Source organism: Gossypium arboreum, chromosome 1 (assembly GCF_025698485.1).
Source record: "Gossypium arboreum isolate Shixiya-1 chromosome 1, ASM2569848v2, whole genome shotgun sequence".
NCBI classification, from domain to species: Eukaryota; Viridiplantae; Streptophyta; class Magnoliopsida; order Malvales; family Malvaceae; genus Gossypium; species Gossypium arboreum.
This window is the reverse complement of record NC_069070.1, coordinates 4,002,439-4,022,520: the sequence shown is the minus strand read 5'-3', so window position 1 is coordinate 4,022,520 and position 20,082 is coordinate 4,002,439. Positions and strand designations below refer to the sequence as shown.

Here is a 20,082-nt window from a genome sequence, read left to right as displayed (position 1 = left end):
ACACGGATTGTTTATCTTTGTGATAAATGACTTGATTACTATTTGATAGTAATTGACTTTTCATGAAAGAGATGTAATGGTTACCATGAGATAAAATAGGATCATATTGGGAAAAAGAATTTATCCCGAAGAGATTAAGAATATCCTATGAGGGTAACACACTTATGATAGGGTCATTCGACGACCACTTATCAAGTAACTTTTGTAATGCTATTTAATTAAGGAAAGTTTAGTCGTGATACTTTAGTGGAATGACTTTGTAACTAAATAAGTTTATAATTAATAAATGAAAAGTTGAAACATAACTTTAAATTATTTTAACCTAATTATATATATTCAATCGGTTCCTCCGCTAGCTCATTTAAACTAGAAATGAATTGCATGTAAAATCAAGTTGATAGAAATGAACAAGAATGAATGGAAAAAATGAAGTGAGAGAAATGGATCACACTCACAAATGAATACGTTTTCTCGCTAAGTACGAAAATGAATTGAGAATTAATTTAAGGTTTTTCAAATTATTATTTAATTAATTAAAGTTTGAAAATGGAATTAAATTAATTAGTCACTATAAATCTCTTGAATAACTAAATTAAATATATTTCCTCATATATTTTTTAAGTAAAGTTGTTATGACTTTAATGGAATTAGAATTGAGTGTGAAAATTATTTAATTAAGAAATTAATTTAGTTAATTCAATTAATTTAATTAATTGGATAAATAATATTAAATTTGAGAAATAGAATATAAGTATTAGGTTTGATTAAATTATAAAGTATTGAATTAAAAGTCTAAGAAGCACATATAATTAGACCAAATACATGAGAGGCCTAAAATTCCCTTCATGTAACATGTGGAGCGGAAACCTTAGTAATTTACTAGGGTGTGTCGCCCTCACATACTTTAGTTAGAATAGGAGTGTGTTGTTAATTAAATCAATATTATTTACAAAGGCGTTATTCAACCAGAGTTCTTGTACTTCCCTCTATAAATAGATAGCACCAGTTGACCTAAAAATAGACTTTAGAATTATTAGAGTTATCGTTATTCTGCAAGAAAGTAGTGAGAATTTATTATATAAATTCTATTTTTTAGGGAATTACAATCTTTACTTGTTTTTATAGAAAGAACTTAAATCATTTATTTTTGTGATTTTTTTGTGTGGCTCGAGCCTATACTCGATGCAATTCGTAGTACAATGTGTAACGACCCGGTTTTAGACAGTTTTAGAACTCCATTTCTGTAAACCGAGTCCATAAATGTAAAATAAGAAGATTTAAAAAGATAATATGAAAATATATTAAAGATTAATTAAGTAATTTAACTAATAAAATCATTAGTTAAGCTCAGGGACTAAATTGTAAAAGTTTAATCACTATTGAGTTTTAATTGAGAAAATACTTTAGGATATAGATAAAAATTATCCAAAGGTCAAAAATGGTTTTTTAGCCAATTATAAACATAAGGTAGTGGAAGATGATGATTTCCACTTAATCTTAATCTTATAAATAAATAAACCTTAATTGATGAACTTATCATTATTAATTAAGTTAATTAAATGTTAATCAAACTATAAATAGTGATATAGGACAGCGGAATAGGATCGAAAGCTTTCAAGTTGCAAATTTGACTTAAGGCGCTAGACCGACTTGAATGGAAATTGTAACATTAATACCAAGTGAATTTGAAGTGATTAGATTCAAGAAAACCAATAAATAAAGTAAACAACAAGTAAAACTAAAGAAGAGACAAAAAAGATGATGGGTGGACAAAATTGAAGATAGAAGATGGAGAATGGATGGTTGAATAAGTGCCATAAGAAGCTTTTGGAATAAAAAATCTAACAACTCCCTTCAATCGGTTCTAATCTCCCCTCCAAGAAAGAGTTCTTGGCAAGTCAAAGTTTGAAGATGATCCCAACAATCTAAATAGATTGTGTTGAACAACTTCTAAAACAAACAAGAACAAATCTCGCAAAAAAGAAACTCAAAGAGTATTTTTATTAATAAAAACTCACAATGTGTTCAAAGATGGTTGATACCATTCCTTTTATACTACAAGGAGACTAGATAAAAGAGAAACAAACCCTTAAAATTATGGAAGAAAAATGCCTAAAATTTAGCCGAACAAATCCTTAAAATTGTGGAAGGCAATCACCTAAAATTTTAGCTAAACAAATCCTTAAAATTGTGGAAGACAAACACCTAAAATTTAGCCTAACCTGCATTTCTAGATAAAGCTTAGATAAACCAAATGAATTTATTTAGCTTTATGGCTTTGTGCATGGACCAAATTTACTTGGAATTAAATTGACTTGACTAACAATAAGCTTATTAATTAGGTCATTAACAAATTGGGCCAAATTAAAACTGAAAAATATAAACTAAGTCCTAAATTGATCCAAATAGACTCAAATATAGCTGAAACTTCAAGTTGAGCTTATGGGCGTCCCCATTGGTTGATTTTACGAGCTAGATCCATTCGTTGAAAGATTGGGCTTATTTAAGCTCGTCAGTGTGATCCATGACATTCCAACTCCAAAATGTGGTTTCTAAGACTAAGATTCAGAATCTTATTCTCTTTGAATTCTTGAAGCTTCATCTATGATAGAATTGGGCTAAGAAATTGAATCTTTATATCATTTTTCCTTCAAATAAGCTTGTAGGGCCTTCGTCACAAACTCTTGAACCACTACGTTCAATCTGGACTTAAGTTGTTTAGCTTCGATCTTGTAATAAGGCCTTGAGGTAGAGTTAGCCCATCTTGTCCATGCTCCATGCTCTCTTGATTGGGCCTTGATGCTCACATCAAATAGCCAAATTAGTGGATGAGAAGATTTCATCTTCTTTCTCAAGTAGTAAGCCATTAAAGAAATAAAAATGAAAAGAAAAAACTTAACTTCCAAACACATTCAAACTTCCAATTTTCATAGGTAACCAAACTATTTTCTTCAAATTTTTATAAATTCTTAATCACTGGAACTTGATTTAGCTAGCCCATGTATCGATTTCTTCAATTTTTAAATATTTAGCAAGTTGTCATTAGAGAGAAATTGATGAATTAGACTTGAAATTAAAGAGATTATTAGATAGTGAACTTAGATTATGCCAATGACTAAGTTTGAAATTAAGTTAACCTTGTAACACCTCATTCCCGATCCGATCGCCGAACTCTAGCTATTCATTAGCCATTTAAGTAACTCATTGTTATCATCCAACCTAACCTCCAACACACCACAAGTTGAAATAAAGTAACATGTATAGGTCTAAGAAAGTACAAGCTCACAAACTCACTTCGCTTGCTTCATGATATGCAACAGCAATAACATGCGAACCTATTTCGCTTGCAAGGACTTAACTTACTCTTTTCCTGAAGTCATAAATATTTGAAGAAAGGAATTAAGAACATGTGAACTTTAAGTTCGTATAACAATATACAACTATTCAACTATCTAGCATTGGGGTTTGCATCCTTGCTTAACTCGCACATCCTAGTTTTCACGGAGTAGTGCTTCTTTAAATAGGGTAAGTTTCACGAACCTCCCCTTAGGTTCTTAGATATTGCGAACACGGTTCGTAGGGTTCTAATTAGACAGTATATCAAAATTCATTAATGGTTTGCAGAAAAGAGTTTGCCAATCGTTGGGGTTCACACTTAGCATAGTTCGACAACCTTGACACTTCGCAGCAAAATTGACGAACTGTAACACTATAGGTCTAGCGGGTCCAAAGTTTCGGCGTATAGTAGTAAATAGTTTGTCTAACGTGGTGTTATTCGCCCAAAAGATTGTTTCGAAGTATACGTGTGGGGGTATAGTAACTGCTACAAGAGCAAGTAAGAATTTGATTTTTTTTTATATTATGTCCTGTATTAAAGAGAAGTTTGTGTTAATAGGTTAAGGGTAAGTATAGAATTGGGTTGAGATAATTATTTAATTGAAAATTTAATTTATTTAAATTAATTGAGTAAATAATATTTAATTTGGGAAATAGAAAAACATGTATTAAGTTGGATTAAATTATAAAGTGTTAGGTTAAAATCCAAGAAACAAATATAATCGGATCCAATACAGGAGAGATTCAACTCCCCTTTTATGGAATACATAGGATGTCAAACCCTAGTATTCCTATCTAGGGTTGTTGCCCCTATCATTAAATAATAACGAGTTAGAGATTTTTTCTATTAAAATAATATTATTTGTATTCTACCACTTCAACTAGGATTTTTCTATTAAAATAATATTATTTGTATTCTACCACTTCAACTAGGATTCTACCAACCTTCTTTATAAATAGATGGTTATGGTAAGCTTCAAATCACAACAGAAAGAGGAGAGTAGTAGTTTATTTGAAGTTTTCAATATTGCTATTCTCGCATAAAATAGTGGAAATTTATTTTAAGAATAAATTTTATTTTATGGAATTGCAATGCTACTGGTTTAATTTAGAGAGATTTACTTTCCCCCTAAAAGTAAATAAAATATTTCTAGTTTTATATTTGATTCGATTTGTTCGAGCTCACAGTTGAAGCGATTCGTGGTACAAGAATAGCGTAGAAGATCATTTGGTTGAAAGTTATGAACAAAAAAGATCCACCTATCCGAAAACACAAGTACGAATTCAGTCTAGGATTTATTGTTATAAATATCATAAACCAAGTTGGTTTTCAAAATTTTAATTTTCTGTTGTGCAAGAAAAAAAATTTCAAACCGGATTTTTTTCCAACATGAACTACAACCCAAGTTAAACCAAAATGAGTTTTAAAAGGCTTTTTAGAGCTTTTTGTCTTCATAAAATTATTCTAAGTGTATAAACAATTTTGAAAATTACCTAAAAATAATATCTTTAGGTTTAACAAGAGATGTTATAAAATTAATAATTTAATAATTAATATACTTAGAATTCTATTAAAATAATAACTCTATTTAAATTATAATTATTTTTAAATGCATAATTATCACACCTCTATTTTATTTCATTTTTAACTAATAATTCTAAATTAAGTATTATAATTATTTTAAAATGTAAAATTAACAATATGATGGAAAATAAAGGTATTTTCGTCAATTCAAAAGCTTTTCCGTGTTGAATGTGATTTTATACATTTAAATCTTAATTAGTTTTAAATAACTTATTTTTAATTATTTTTACTTATTAAAGATAATTTCTCTTAATTTTAAAATAATATACAAATTTGGAACTATATAAGAAATTAAACTATAATATTAATTTGAAAAATAATAAAAGGGTAAATACATCATTAGTCACTAAATTATTGATAAGTTTTTGTTTTGGTTACTTAACTAAAAAAAGTTACAATTTGGTTACTGAACTACAAAAAAGTTTTCATTTAAGTTAGTAGGTTGTTAAAATTGACGTTATATGAATTTTTCTGTTCACACTGTTTACATCAATCAAAAATATTATTTCTCCTTCTCTTCTACAGTTCAGTTTTTTTTCATGAAACAACTTTAGATGTCATGAATCTAGGAAACAAAAATTCAAACAACTTTTTTCTTTGATCTTCGACACTGACCGTCAAATCAACTTGGACCTAAGGTATGTTCTTCTACTTGTTGATGGATATTGATCCACCATACTGATCATTAAATCATAGTTTCGAGCTCACTTTAAAAAAAAAAAAACTTAACAACCTAGTGTCTCAAATAAAAACTTTTGAGTAGTTTAGTGAATTAAATGAAAATTTTCAAATAATTCAGTGACCAAATTGTAACTTTTAAAATTATATGACCAAAATGAAAACTTACCTATAGTTTAGAGACTAAAGGTAGAGTTTAACCATAATAAAATTAGGTAAAGCAACTTATAACAATTATAATAATAGTTCATTATAAATACAAAAGATGTTTACACTAATTTAATAAACACATTTATTAATAGTGATTAAAGAAATGATTGAAATTTGGTTTTATTTTCAAAGCAAACTCACAAAATATTTTTGACCTAATAGAAAAAAAAAACGAAAGAATAATCTTTGATCACTCTCCAATGTCATTGTTATTCGAATACGATTCAATATTGCCTCTTCAAAGAACAATTACTTTAATGCTTAATTTTTTGTATATAATTCTAACTTATTAATGCTAACCATCTCTATTTTCATTATTAATGCTAACCATTTCTATTTTCATCAATAATTTTTTACTCATATTTTATACTTAGAGTTCTTTTAAGTAATAACTTCATTTTAAAATTAGCACAATTTTTAACTAATAATTTTAAATTAAATTTTAATTATTTTTAAAATTAATTTAATAATAAGATGAAAAATAAATAGTATTCTTGTTAGTTCAAACTTGAGCTTTTATATATATATATATATATATATATATATGTATATATATATTATATTGAGACTTGAACTAATGACTAAACTGCAAGAAATAAAGTTTAAGCATAAGTGACACTGAAAGTGGGTATTTCCACTACAACTATAACAATAAAAACAAGGAACAACAAAATTGCTTTCACGGTTTAGTTTCCCTATATCTAGTATAGTGAGATGAATTTATTGTCTTTGAACTTCATACAATCGATGATCCTAATTCTAACACACCCCAATGAAGAATCATCACTCTTGTACTTCAAAAACTAAACCTCTCACCACTAAGTTCTTCCCCTAAGAACTTAGCTTGTAAAATTAACAACAAAAAGTTTTACTAACTCAAATGCACTCACTCAAATAAAGTTCCTCAATAAACTGATAAGTGCTCTTAATTTTGTGTACATAAACCTATACAAATCTCTCAAATAAATAAATTGTTTTTAAACTTGTTAACATATAAAGATTAGGGTAATCTACAAAAATAGTCACTTTTGTTTGCCTCAGGTTACATTTTAGTCACTTATGTTTGAAATGTTACGTTTTAGTCACTTATGTTATTATTTTGTTACGAAGTGATCACTCTACTGTTAAGTTCCGTTATCTCTCTAAAAATAATCCTAAGTGGCAGTCTAACTAGATTTTAGGTGCCAACTTGGATTTCTAGATAGGATGAAAATAGATTTTTAATTAAAAAAATTAATTAATTAAAATTTTTAAACTTAAACCTTAATTAAAAAAACTGTTCATCTCCTCTTTTTTAATTTTTCTTCCGTCTCTTCTTTTTTTCTATGGTTTTTTTTTATTGAAAAAAAAGTAATGGCAGTGGGTCATAGTTTATGGAAACCCAACAAATATAATTGGACTTGTTCTAGTAATTTCTTTTCTCTGCACAAGCTATCATTTTATGATAGTTTCTTGCTAGGATACTTTACACTTATTTGCCAGCTATTCACTTCTCCTGTCTTTGTTTCTGAAAAACTTTTGATGGAAATCTCTCCTTTATTTTTTTGTTGTGATTCTTTTGTTAACAATGGCAGTTCGCATACCTTATTGAGAGATAAAATGATGAATAAAGTAAGAACAATGGTAGGGAGATGCAGTGACATGACTAATAGCCATTGGTAATCGAATGTGATTTTCTTGACCTAAAAGCTTATGACATAATGACCAAGCCCAATAAATGTATGCATTCGAAATTTAGAACTGAGCTACTATTTCTTGTTTATTTTGCTGGTAAAACCTTGGATTCTTTTCGGCCATGTAAAACCTTGGAGTTAGAGAATGCTAAGATGCACCTTTGGGGCTTTGTTGAATGCTATGATGAGTATCATGTTAGCTGTGCTGTTATCTGTCTTAAAATACCTTGTTCTTTGCTTGCCTTTTCTTATTCCTTTAATACACTCTAATAGGTACAATGTAACGTCCCCCCTACCCGAGACCGTTGCCGGAGTCAAGCAGGAGACATTACAAAACTTATCTTAGCACTTAAACAGTTTTCGTAGTAAACTATCCATCTGCGTCACAGTCGCTAAAAAAATCATATCTCGAGTTACGAAACTCGAAATCCAATGCCGTAAATTTTCCCTGAAACTAGACTCATATATCTACTTACTAATTTTTTTCTAGAATTTTTGGTCAGGCCAATTAGTACAGTTTATTATAAGAAGTCTCCCTGTTTCAGGGTTCAGCTACTCTGACCCTTGTGCACTACGAATCAAATTTCTTCCTGTACAGAAATCCAATGACTATTCCATTTGTTTCAATTAAAAATAGACTCAATAAGGAATCCATACAAATAAGGTTTGAGTCCTAATTCTTAATACACAATTTATGGTGAATTTCTAAAGTCAGAACAGGAATCCAGAAATTGTTCTAACCCTGTTTCACCAAAACGTAAATATCTCATAAAATACAACTCTTTTACCAATTTTGTTTCTTCCATATAAAAATAGATTCATTAAGCTTCAATTACATATTTTATTCATCATCTAATTCACTTTATACTATTTTTGGTATATTTTCAAAGTTGGACTACTGTTACTGTCCAAATCTGTTTTAGTATAAAATGTTGATAACTAAGTTTATAACATCTTCATTTCTTCTTTCTACAACATTTACCAACAATTCCTCTTATTACTCTTCACTAACATATCAAAACATACCATTCTTAAGGTTTTGGTAACATTTACAAAACATACCAAAATATCATTTAACAACTTAGATACTTTCAATATAACCAAAAGACATCCTAGGTACAATGCCATTTTCCAAAAGATAGAAACTTCACCAATTTGAGTTTGGGGATCGGCTTGTATCTTGAGTCCTTATACTTTCAGACCTAGCTGCAAGACGAAACAAACCGTGCACGCTGAGAATACTCTCAGTGGTATTTCCATAAACAATAGCTTAATCAACTTTAAAACATGGTAATTCAAACACATTATTGCTATTATTCAATATCAATCAAGACTTTAATAATCTTTACTTTATTTACCCTTATTAACATAACTCGGACACTAACGGATACACGGATCCAACCCACACTCCGGGATAAGCACATAGTACTTCATCGGAACAAATCCGGAACTTTAACATTATAGTACACAAAGTACTTCATCGGAACAAATCCGGAACTTTAACAGTAGTCGACACATAGTGTCTCATCGACTCAATGTCGGAATATCCCAATACTTCCAATTCCTATGACATGTCAACTATATCCGACTAGCCCGACACTGTTAATAGGGTATTCAAAATCACATTCATTTCAATATGGTAAAAATACTTACCTCATTCACATTTTCATACAATATAAATATCAAATATAGCAATAACGATTAAGCTCGGTTTATAGAAATACAAACTACTATTTATCGAATTTAATCGATATCTTCGCTCACTTTCTCTTTTCCTTCTTTGATGACGTATCCGGTGCTACGTTTGCTACTAACAATCATACAATTAAAATTCATCAATATACTAATTCATAAAACACATTTTCACTTTCTATCAAACTTTTACAAAAATTCCAATTTCGTCCTTTTTCCATTACTAATCTTTTTTCTTTAACTTAAGCTTCATATTCTCTTTTAATCAACTCATTAACAATTTCTAACTCATAAAATTCATTATAAAACATAAATTTTGAGCTCTATTCAACTTAATCCCTATTTAAACCTAACTTAGAATTCTTTTAATAAATCACTCAATTTTCACTTCTAACTTCAATTCCTATCAATTTAACCCATAAAACCTCAATTTATTCAACTAAATCAATATCTAAAAATTTTCTATTTTTCTTCATTTTAACCTCATACATGTAGAACTGTGAATTAGGCATCCATAAACATAAAAATCATAAGAAAATGAGCTAAAACAACTTACCAATTAAACTTTAGGGCATTAATCCTCAAATTTCCCTTTTCATTTTCTTTCTTTCTTTCCTTCTTTCTTTCTCACGTTTGCTCTCTGTAACTCTTTCTATGTTTCTTTACTCATTATTATTTATTCATTATACTATATTATATTATTATTAACCTATAAAAAATATAATTAACATGTGTAATAGCTATAACATAAAATATCTTATAGCTATTACACATATATACCAACTATTACACATGTTATATCATACATTCACACACATGGCACTTAGGGTCTAATTGCTAGATTAGTCCCTTTTACTTCTTTAATCTATAATTAAACTTTTATTCCTTATGCAATTTAATCCTTTAAACTAAATTCAAGCTACTTCACTTAATTAAACACTAAATAACCATTCAACTATAATTCATAAATATTTCTAATAAATATTCATGAATAAATTTCACGGAAACAGTACTCAAGACTCAATTTCCGATACCGTAACTTTCGGTTCATTACATACAACTTTGAAACCTTTGTTTAAATAGTTATCAGCTCACCCATTGTGTATTTATCCTATTCTTATCGTGGGTATTATTTTGGAGATAGTTTGTGTTTGTACCATTTATAATGCATGTTATTGATTTCTGTCACTTGAAAACTTTGTATCAATTTCCTACTAGCTCCTGCAAGGATGCACTTCACTTCCATTGCTGCCTTTTTGCCTAATAGTTCCCAAAAAGGCCATTCCTTCCATTTTAAGATCATTTCTATAATATTATTTATATTGGTTATCTCCCGCATGGCTTTATTCAAATTTATTTTATGTTTTCCTCTCTTTAATTAGTGCATTCTTCTTCAGGATTTGGCTTGAAATGTGCAGGTTAAAAAGAGGAGATGAACAGTTTTTTAGTTAAGATTTAGGTTTAAAATTTTAATTAATTAAAATTTTTAATTAAAAATCTATTTTCATCCCATTTAGAAATCTAAGTTGGCACCTAAAATCTAGTTGGACAGCCACGTAGGATTACCGTTAGAGAGATAACGGAACTTAACGGTAGAATGATCACTTCGTAACAAAATAATAACATAAGTGACTAAAACGTAACATTTCAAACATAAGTGACTAAAATGTAATCTGAGGCAAACAAAAGTGACTATTTTTATAGATTACCCTAAAGATTAATCACAATTAGTTTTAAACCACACCTAAAATAGCTAAATATAATATAATAATGACCAAAGTAAGAAGGGCTATTAGAAGATAAGTCGTCAAGTTTTGCCTTAATCCAACATCATTGATCCAATGAATTTGGTACAATTGAGCTAATACAGTCTCCAATATATGTTTCTCAAGGAGAATTAATCTGCATTGATGGCCTTGAATCATTCCACGAGTATAGCTCAACATTTTATTTCAATAAATTGTCAATCTTTCAAATATGATAAGCTGATTTCTCTGACACGATAGTAATGAAAATAGACACTTCCATTAACACATTGTAATCGTATACTTCTCTGTAATGAAAATTCTCATTTATTCCCTAAAAAATCCAAATACAATTGATTAAAACATAAACGCCGTGGGTGATTAAGCACGACATCAGTATTGGATCCGAATGACAAAACAAATTAACCAAATCAATTGGGGATTTAGTATTTGCCCTGGATAATCAATAATCTGCAACAGGTTAAACTACGACAAAACAGCTCTCCACGTGGCATATATCAGATAAATTCCAACAGGTATGTGATGTTCTCTTCCACATAACAAATGTATATATATATATATATAAGAGATTGATTAGGCATGTGGGACTTAAGCAAGAATGTAAACTCTTGTTATAAACCAATTTTAAACTTCTTTTAGCAGAAAATGATGCCGCTTTTCCTATGAGAACCACTTCATCAGTAATCAACAAAGAGACGTATTATTTCAGATAAATATGCATGATAATTCTTACCTTTCTGTTTTCATCATTTTGGCTCTCCTTTGTTTGAAATCCTGACAAGCCGAACAGTTAGATGTCACTGCTTCCATGACCAATTCCATCAGATCCCAGGTATGCGTTTCAACAAGGATGATTGAATAAGTCACCTGTCAAGCCAAAAAAAGTATACATTCAGTAAATAAGAAATATCCATTTGAGTTTGAAGGGTTGTATTTAGTTAAGAGGTTAAACTATATGTACATGAACATGAATCAAGATGGTGGAAATTGTGACTATATTGGCTGCCATTCTGTAGCCAACACCATTGAATCCATTTTAACCAAGATGGGAAATAAGGTGGTCATATCTTAGGCTAAAAAGAATAGAATTACTTGCAGACTGCTAATCTTTCATACTTTCAGGAGTAAATGAGTGCAAATGTTTGGGTTGATAACAATTCAGCAAAAAATATGTACATTGGAAAAAAGATCTTTTGTCCGGGGAGTTGTATAGAAACTTTGAGCTTAAAGTGCACATGAATTTAGACAAAAGAAAAGAAGATAAAAAAGTGAAAAGTTTAACAACACAAGCTATGCTACTATTATAATTCCCTAAGGAATTGTAAACCTATTGTTGTTGCTAGTGAAAACAATGGCTGTTTTACTTGAATCAACTATAATGTTGCATTAAGATGCAATATTATGGGCTGCCATGAAAAAAACCGAAGTTACAGCAGTAAAAAAGGGAGCTCTGAGTGTTCATAAAGTGAAAACCTAAATGATGTGAAGTATGTACAGAAGATTAGACGTGCTTCGTAAGTTTAGGCTTTTGACCATATGAACTTCTGATTACTCAGCACTGGAACACAATTTAAGCGATACGTTAGCAAAAAATCTACCAAAGAAATGATTCAACGAGTGCATAATGTTCTTTTTTTTCCCTTTTGTTGTAAATTAGTAGTTTTGTCAACGTTAACAATTTTATCGACTAGATGTGATAAGTACTTATAATTCATATATTTTAGACTCTTACTGCTTTATTTTTTATTAACCTTTAAGTGAAATATAATGTTTTTAGTTAAGTTTGCTTGTTTAGTGTCCGATTTTCATACATTAGCATATTTTAGGCCCTTCTATTTTATAATTCAATTCCACATATGCTTGTGGGGGACATTTTGGTACTAAGAGAACTGCTCGTAAGATACTAGATTGCAGACTCTTTTGGCCAACTTTATTTCGCGACTCTTATATGTTCTGTAGAAGCATGTGAAAATTTCCAGAGATTCAGAAATCTAGGACATAGAGATCAAATGTCACTTACATCTATCCAGTGGCACCAAAGATTTTTGAGGAGAAGGCTGGAACTAAATTGTATATTTTCATCATAATAAAAATACAATTTCATCATTTTAATAGTTTATATATATTTTTTTATTTTTAAATGATTAAATCAATATTTTATCATTTTGGGGACTAAAGTATAATTTTACTATTACTAATTTAAAATTTATAAATTATAAAAGATCTAAATAAAAAATTTTCTATCTTAGGGGGTCGGAGCCCCTACTACCCCTGACTCCGCCACTGCATCTATCTTTACTTGTGAAGTTTTTTATGAATGGGGCATTGAATTTATGAGACCTTTTCCTCCCTCTCAAGGTAATTTATACATTATTCTAGTGATTGATTGTATTTCAAAGTGCGTTGAAACTAAGGCAACTAGAACTAACAATGTTAAAGTTGTTGTAGATTTTGTCAAATCTTTTTTTTTTTTTTTCAAGTTTTGTATCTTGAGAGCTTTGATAAGTGACCAAGGCACTCACCTTTGTAACTGGGTGGCATTCATTTATTAATTAGAATTGTTAAATTTATAGTTGTTTTATTGATTCTAATACTAGTAGCAAACAACCTAGTTGGATATAAGATAAATATGCATTTTATGTTATGTGGGCATGTCATCTAGTTTAAATAAACTCTGCTTGTGTGTATTTGTTAATTAGAATTAGGTCTCTCTCGTTTTTAATACTATCAGCAAGCTAAACCCTAAGCGTAAATATTAAGGTTGTTTATTGATTAGGGAAATAATTTAAACGAGTTTCCCTCTTTTTATTTACTTTACTTGTTTTTATTTGAAAAGATAAAAGTTACTACTAATTTATATAGAAATGATTTGCTCGGTACATTTTGTTAAATTTGTATTTTTTTAATACGATTTTATTTGTGTAAGTCTCGACAACCACACAAGATGATATTCTCATTCTAAAAATAACTAGGTTAGGTTGACTCCATCTTTGAAGCTTTGCCCTCTTCATGTATAGGGGTATAATTGAAGCACATACAACATATAGATGATTATAGTTTAGTTGGATTACAAGGAAAGAATGAACTTAAAAGGAGCCTTAATTATTCTACTCAAAGAGAAGCATTTGGTACAAGCCTGAACATACCCTTTCTTGTAGATGTTCATTAACCTTACTAAAGCAGTCTATAACCTAAGGAAATTCCCGTTTCCAAGCATCACCAGGTTAAGGCACTATTCATGGTTCATAAAAAAAGTGGCTCAAATGATGTAGAAAAGACCAAAAACAGGACTATTACACTTCGAGGAAAAGAGAAAGAAATTGAAATAATGACAATTCTGCAACATTTATGCTAGTCTCATAATTACATTGATTTCAATGATGCATAATAGCAACTAGATTTGGGCATAGTTTTCGGGTACTTGTAGAATTAGTAGGAAAGCAGAAAGTTTTTCTAAGCTAATTTATAAATGAAACACATGCCTTCAAATGGTACGAGATAAATTGCAGTTATCTCAGTCGCTTAATCAACTATAAAGATAAAAAAGGTGAAGCTGGTGCAAAGGTATTATTCTAGAGAATGATGAAGGGCACATGCATTGCCCTCTATGGTATTCATGGTATATGGTGGAGCTTTATGAAGGTAGTCTTTACTTTTAATTCTAACCTAAGATCATTGATGTATATAGGTGCAACACTAGACAAGTAGGAATATCAAAGTGGTGAGAGGACCATTGGGATTGTTAATTTCATCTTTGTCAACTAACTTTGAAGGGAAAATATAATGATGAATTAAAAGAGGTATGTCAGTGTTGTTGCAGCTTTGAAAGCCTTCAAGAACACGCACTATAACCATCGATCCTTTGGCCGGCCACCAATTTTTCAAAGTTATGTCCTCTACTACACTATTTAACCCCAAACCACCATTATGGTTATTCAATAGAAGACAATGGCTACTTGTCATCTTCAATCCTTCTGGGTCCTATTCCTTGCAGTTTCACTTTATTTTGCTCACACAACATCCACATCTCATGTAATTTTATACCCAATAAAGTGCTTCTTCCACTTAAATGATCATCTCAATATCTGACTAATCTCATGTTATTTTATCCATGCAGATTTACATAGTTTATTTAGGCATCAACCAATTCCATGACCCCATACTGACTTCCAAGCTTCATATTCAAGTCCTCTCTGATGTGTTTGCCAGGTTTTTGCTTCTAATACTCGTATATTTTATAGTAAACATGTCTTTAATCTACAAAATTCCTTCTCTAACTTAATTTCTTTCAGTGAAGAAGATGCCAAGCGGTCCATCCTCTATAGCTACAGCAATAGTTTCTCGGGGTTTTCAGCAAAGCTCAGTTCATCTCAAGCAACCATATTGGCTAGTAATTAGCTAACTTTTCCATTTTATATATAATATATAAAGCTTGCTAGTTCCTGAAGTAAATTTCTGATAAGTAAGAATTGTTGCAATGAAGAGAAGAAAATATTGCGTGCAGGGATGGACAAAGTAGTATCAGTCTTCAGGAGCAAGACACTAAAGTTGCACACAACAAGAAGCTGGGATTTTCTTGGCCTTACTCTGGATGAAACTCGAGTTACTCCGATGGAATTCACCAACGGCCAAGACGTAGTTGTTGGGATCTTTGATACAGGTATTCAACCTGCATATACATATTCCCTCATTTATATATCAAGTTCAAATAAACTCTTTCCCTGCACTAGTTAGTAGCTTCCTTCTTTATACAAATGTAAACAGATTATTGTTGTATAAAAGGAAAGAAAGAGAAAAAGATACTGTAATATTCAATGGCATCCTGCCTTATATGTCTGTAATGTTTTTCAATCTTTAAGGCGTATGGCCAGAATCTGAAAGTTTCCAGGAAAAGCCTGGCATGAGACCAATTCCATCATCTTGGAAAGGAGTATGCGTTGAAGGAGAAAAGTTTGAGCCTGCAAAAGCATGTAACCGCAAATTAATCGGTGCACGTTACTATCTCAAAGGGTTTGAACAAGAGTATGGGCCTCTTAACATGAGCGGTAACCCTGAATATAGATCAGCAAGAGACTTTCTTGGTCATGGAACGCATACCGCTTCTACAGCAGCAGGGTCTATGGTAAAAAATGCTAGCTTCTTTGGAATTGGCCAAGGTACTGCTAGAGGTGGCGCACCTTGGGCAAGGGTTGCAGTGTACAAAATATGCTGGGGCATAAATGGTGTAGGGAGTTGTACAGAAGCTGATATCTTAGCAGCTTTTGATGATGCTTTGCATGACGGAGTTCATGTAATCTCAGCCTCATTTGGTGCAACGCCTCCTTTGTCCCCATTCTTCGCATCAAGTGCAGATATTGGCTCATTCCACGCAATGCAACTTGGTATTACTGTAGTGTTCTCTGCAGGGAATGATGGTCCAGAGCCATCTCTAGTCCAAAATGTTGCACCATGGTCCCTTTGCGTAGCTGCTTCAACTATTGATAGAAGTTTTCCAACTGAAATTGTCCTTGACAGTAACTTCACCATAATGGTAACTGATATGATCTTTCGCCAAAACCTACAATTCCTACAAATAAAAAATGACTTTTATTAAAACAAAGAGATTGTAGCACTAGCCAAAGCTAAACAAGCCAAGAAAAAAGTTCAATGCTTAACAAAATATAAACTATGAAAACACTAAAGTCAAACTTAGAGACAAAGTTCCCAAAGATGATCCATAATCCTGCAATAATGCCTTTGAGAGCAAAACAGCACAGGGGTACACCAAAACACTCTAAAAAAGATAGTAAGCTCGTAAGATCAAACCAAATAAATTCTCAAGGAACAAAGGAATTATTTTAGACAAAAAAGAATCAAGATTAGGTTCCATTACCATTTGAGGCATGCCATGAACATTAAATCACCAACTTGTGCCAAGCCGTTCCCTTTATCTACTATGTGCATATGGTATTACTTGTACTGATTTAATCTTAATTCCTTAGGGACAAAGCATAATCAGCAAAGAAATCAAAGGCAGACTGGCGAATGCAATCACTTATTTTGTTGATGGGTGATCTCTCTCTCTTACCTGAATCTGTCAGTGATATATATATATATGTGTGTGTGTGTTGTATGCAAAAGTACAAAGGGTTAATCATTTGAAGAAAATAATCAATTCAAACTTTCCTTGCATGAAATTGCTATATGTGTTCTATGTGCAGAGTGTGCAGCTTGGGGAACTGGAACCGAAAACTAGCTACTGGGAGAGTAGTCCTATGCTTTTACACTCCAGGACTAGTGTATGAAATAGCACAAGTAGCCGTTAAAACAGCAAAAGGATTGGGTTTGATCTTTGCCGAACCCTTTACCAAGCCAATTGCGGATGTCGACGATGATATCCCTACACTGCATGTTGACATTAACCAGGGGACTATAATAGGGAACTATCTGGCAGAATCCCTCAAGTATGCAAATTTATCTCAACCAAAGAACAGAAACTATGCACATCTTCTATTCTCCTTCCTTGACATATATATATACAGTAAACATGTCTTACAATTATTTCTGTCATGTGCTGAAAGGGTTTCTATCATGAAATCTTTGTTGAATTCAGGCTACCTGTAGTTCAGATATCACCGAGTAAAACAATCATTGGAAAGTCACCTGCGCCAACCGTAGTGTACTTTTCTTCCAGAGGGCCAAGCTCAATATCACCTGACATTCTCAAGGTATGCACAACTTTCGCATTTGAAAGCAAAAGGAATAAAAGGTTTCAATGTTGTTGCTAAGTGTTTGATTGTTTTTAATTAATTTTACGTTTGACATGAATGATTACTTTCAGTGGTAATGAAGAAACAGGCCAGATGATGATTAGAATAATAACTGCAGGTTTTCTTCTTTTTGGTTTTTATGTAACTGCAGCCAGACATCACTGCTCCAGGAATCAACATATTAGCAGCATGGCCACCACAAACTCCTCCGACTTTACAGCCGAGCGATGACCGCCTTGTGCGATGGAATTTTCAGTCGGGAACATCGATGTCTTGTCCTCACGTTTCAGGAGTGGGCGCTCTTCTCAAATCTGTCCATCCAGGGTGGTCGCCTGCTGCCACTAGATCTGCCATCATGACCACAGGTATCAAACAAATACGGCACAAGTTTTTACTTTTTAGCAAGAGAACTTGTTCTTCGTATCCACCATCACTGCCATGGTTTGAGCGCTTTATCACCATTTGATCTTACTGATCCGAATGTGATGCAATTAACATCTTTCCATTTCCTGTAAGTAGTCATGTTTCACCGCTGTACATCTTCATTAATGCCTAAAATGCTCACAAGTCAACGGCAATGGCAGATAAGGGGATGAATATGATTAACGAACTTTTTATCATTATTATTTTTTCTCATGATGTAAGTGAAAAACAGAGAAATTTGGGGTACCCTGACAATGATTTTGCCCTTCCCAGCTTATACAAGAGACGCAAGCCATGATAGCATTCTAGCTGGTGGATCAATGGCAGGTTCAACCCCTTTCGATATGGGTGCCGGCCACATAAACCCTTTAAAAGCAATGGACCCAGGGCTTATTTACGACATGAAAACCAGTGATTACATTCTCTTCCTCTGCAACACGGGATACACCCAAGAACAAATAGAGAGGATAGTTCTGCCCTCTTCCGGGGTCGATACCAACTGCAAGAACATGCATGGACCAAACGCCAACATAAATTACCCATCCATTAGCGTCCCGAATCTCCGATCCCCCATCACCATCAAAAGGACCGTGAGAAACGTGGGATGTGGGAAGAAAACTACAGTTTATTTCGGTGTTGCCAAGGAGCCTGATGGGGTGGAGGTGGTGATCTGGCCCAGGGTGCTGATTTTTTCGCCCTCCAAGCAAGAAAAGTCGTATTACGTCACTCTGAAGCCATTGAAAAAGTCAGAAGGAAGATACGATTTTGGAGAAATAGTTTGGTCGGATGGTTTCCACCATGTTAGAAGTCCACTGGTCGTCCTTGTCAATAATTCCGATGATTTCACCATCTAATAAGAAGTCACTTTCAGCATTGCAAGTTTGAGCCCTTTCCAATTTTCCACATATTTGGCTTAATACGGTGATTGACAATAACTAGGCCGATTAATAAACGTTTTTCTTCTTTAATCCTCCTGCCTTGTTTGTTTCCCTTTTTCCCTTCAAAATATGTGCACTATAAGCTCAATAAATAAATATGTTTTTATAAATTAATGAAACATGTATATCAATTTACACCATTATAAAATTTGGGTGTCACTTAATTCACACGTTATAGAAATACATAAAACAAAATCGGTCCTATTTTAATCACTCCAACTTATTTTTATGTTAATTCGGTCACCTAAAATATTAAGTAATCAAATTGGTCACTCCACCATTAAATGGTAACAAAAGACTGAAGGTGCATTTTCATGTTAGTTAATCTAAAATTAGGGTAAATTACCCATCAATCATTTTAAATAAGAGTTGTTCCTATTTTCGTCATCCCAAAATTTTTCGCATAAATACATCGTTAATCTTTCGTTACCATTTAACATTAGAATGACTAATTTTATCAATTTCTTTTTTGAATGATGAAATTAACAAAAAAATTTGAGATGACCAAAATAGAAATAGCCCCTATTTAAAGTGACTAACGGTATAATTAACCCAATTATGCATGGCATAGGATTCTAACATTAATGGACAATAAAGTTTTTATCCAAATGAATATCCTATTGATAAATAATTTGTCTCGCTAAAACCTAAGATAAAAGTCTTTAATATATATGATATGTTACCTCATTAAAAATCTTACCAAGAAAATCTAATTAGACAAAACTTCAATTAAGAAAAAAAAAGTACAACGCATATATACTCTAGCTCATAATGACATCATTTAAGATTTCTAACTCTGCGCATTCTAATCTTGTATTTTAGCTTTTCAAATTATAACTTGAACAAATTCGTTAGACATTTATATTACTATTCTTACGCGAAGAAAAATCATAGAGAAATATGTTTCTTTTGGTATCTTTTAATATATATTTTATTAGGAAAAATTAATAATAAATATATATTTTATTTATTCATAAATTTTGTTAAAATTAAATAATTATAATTATAATAATAATAAATTTATTTGTAAAT

General features: G+C 31.5%; 1 protein-coding gene across 2 annotated transcripts; it reads left to right on the top strand.

Moving 5' to 3' along the window:
* Window positions 1–15,017: 15,017 nt before the first annotated feature.
* Window positions 15,018–19,169, top strand: LOC108482038 (subtilisin-like protease SBT3.18). 2 transcript variants are annotated; one of them, XM_017785146.2, is made up of 9 exons: window positions 15,018–15,149; window positions 15,233–15,330; window positions 15,445–15,600; window positions 15,800–16,470; window positions 16,922–16,989; window positions 17,141–17,383; window positions 17,533–17,647; window positions 17,841–18,054; window positions 18,386–19,169. In XM_017785146.2, exons 1-9 carry the CDS (start codon window positions 15,052–15,054, stop codon window positions 18,964–18,966), a joined length of 2,244 nt encoding a protein of 747 aa, XP_017640635.2. In that variant the 5' UTR covers window positions 15,018–15,051; the 3' UTR covers window positions 18,967–19,169. The 2 variants fall into 2 exon arrangements, 1 of the variants encoding a protein (XP_017640635.2); XR_008279659.1 differs by lacking the exons at window positions 15,018–15,149; window positions 15,800–16,470; window positions 16,922–16,989; ... (2 more) ...; window positions 17,841–18,054; window positions 18,386–19,169 and having other exon boundaries at window positions 15,288–15,330; window positions 15,429–15,528.
* The last annotated feature ends 913 nt before the right edge of the window (window positions 19,170–20,082 follow it).

Coding starts and splice junctions, on each gene's coding strand:
- LOC108482038 (XM_017785146.2), top strand. CDS start 15,052: ATGCAGATTTACATAGTTTATTTAGGCATCAACCAATTCCATGACCCC. Junction 16,471..16,921: donor ACAGTAACTTCACCATAATG/GTAACTGATATG, acceptor TTAATTCCTTAG/GGACAAAGCATAATCAGCAA. Junction 17,648..17,840: donor TATCACCTGACATTCTCAAG/GTATGCACAACT, acceptor ATGTAACTGCAG/CCAGACATCACTGCTCCAGG.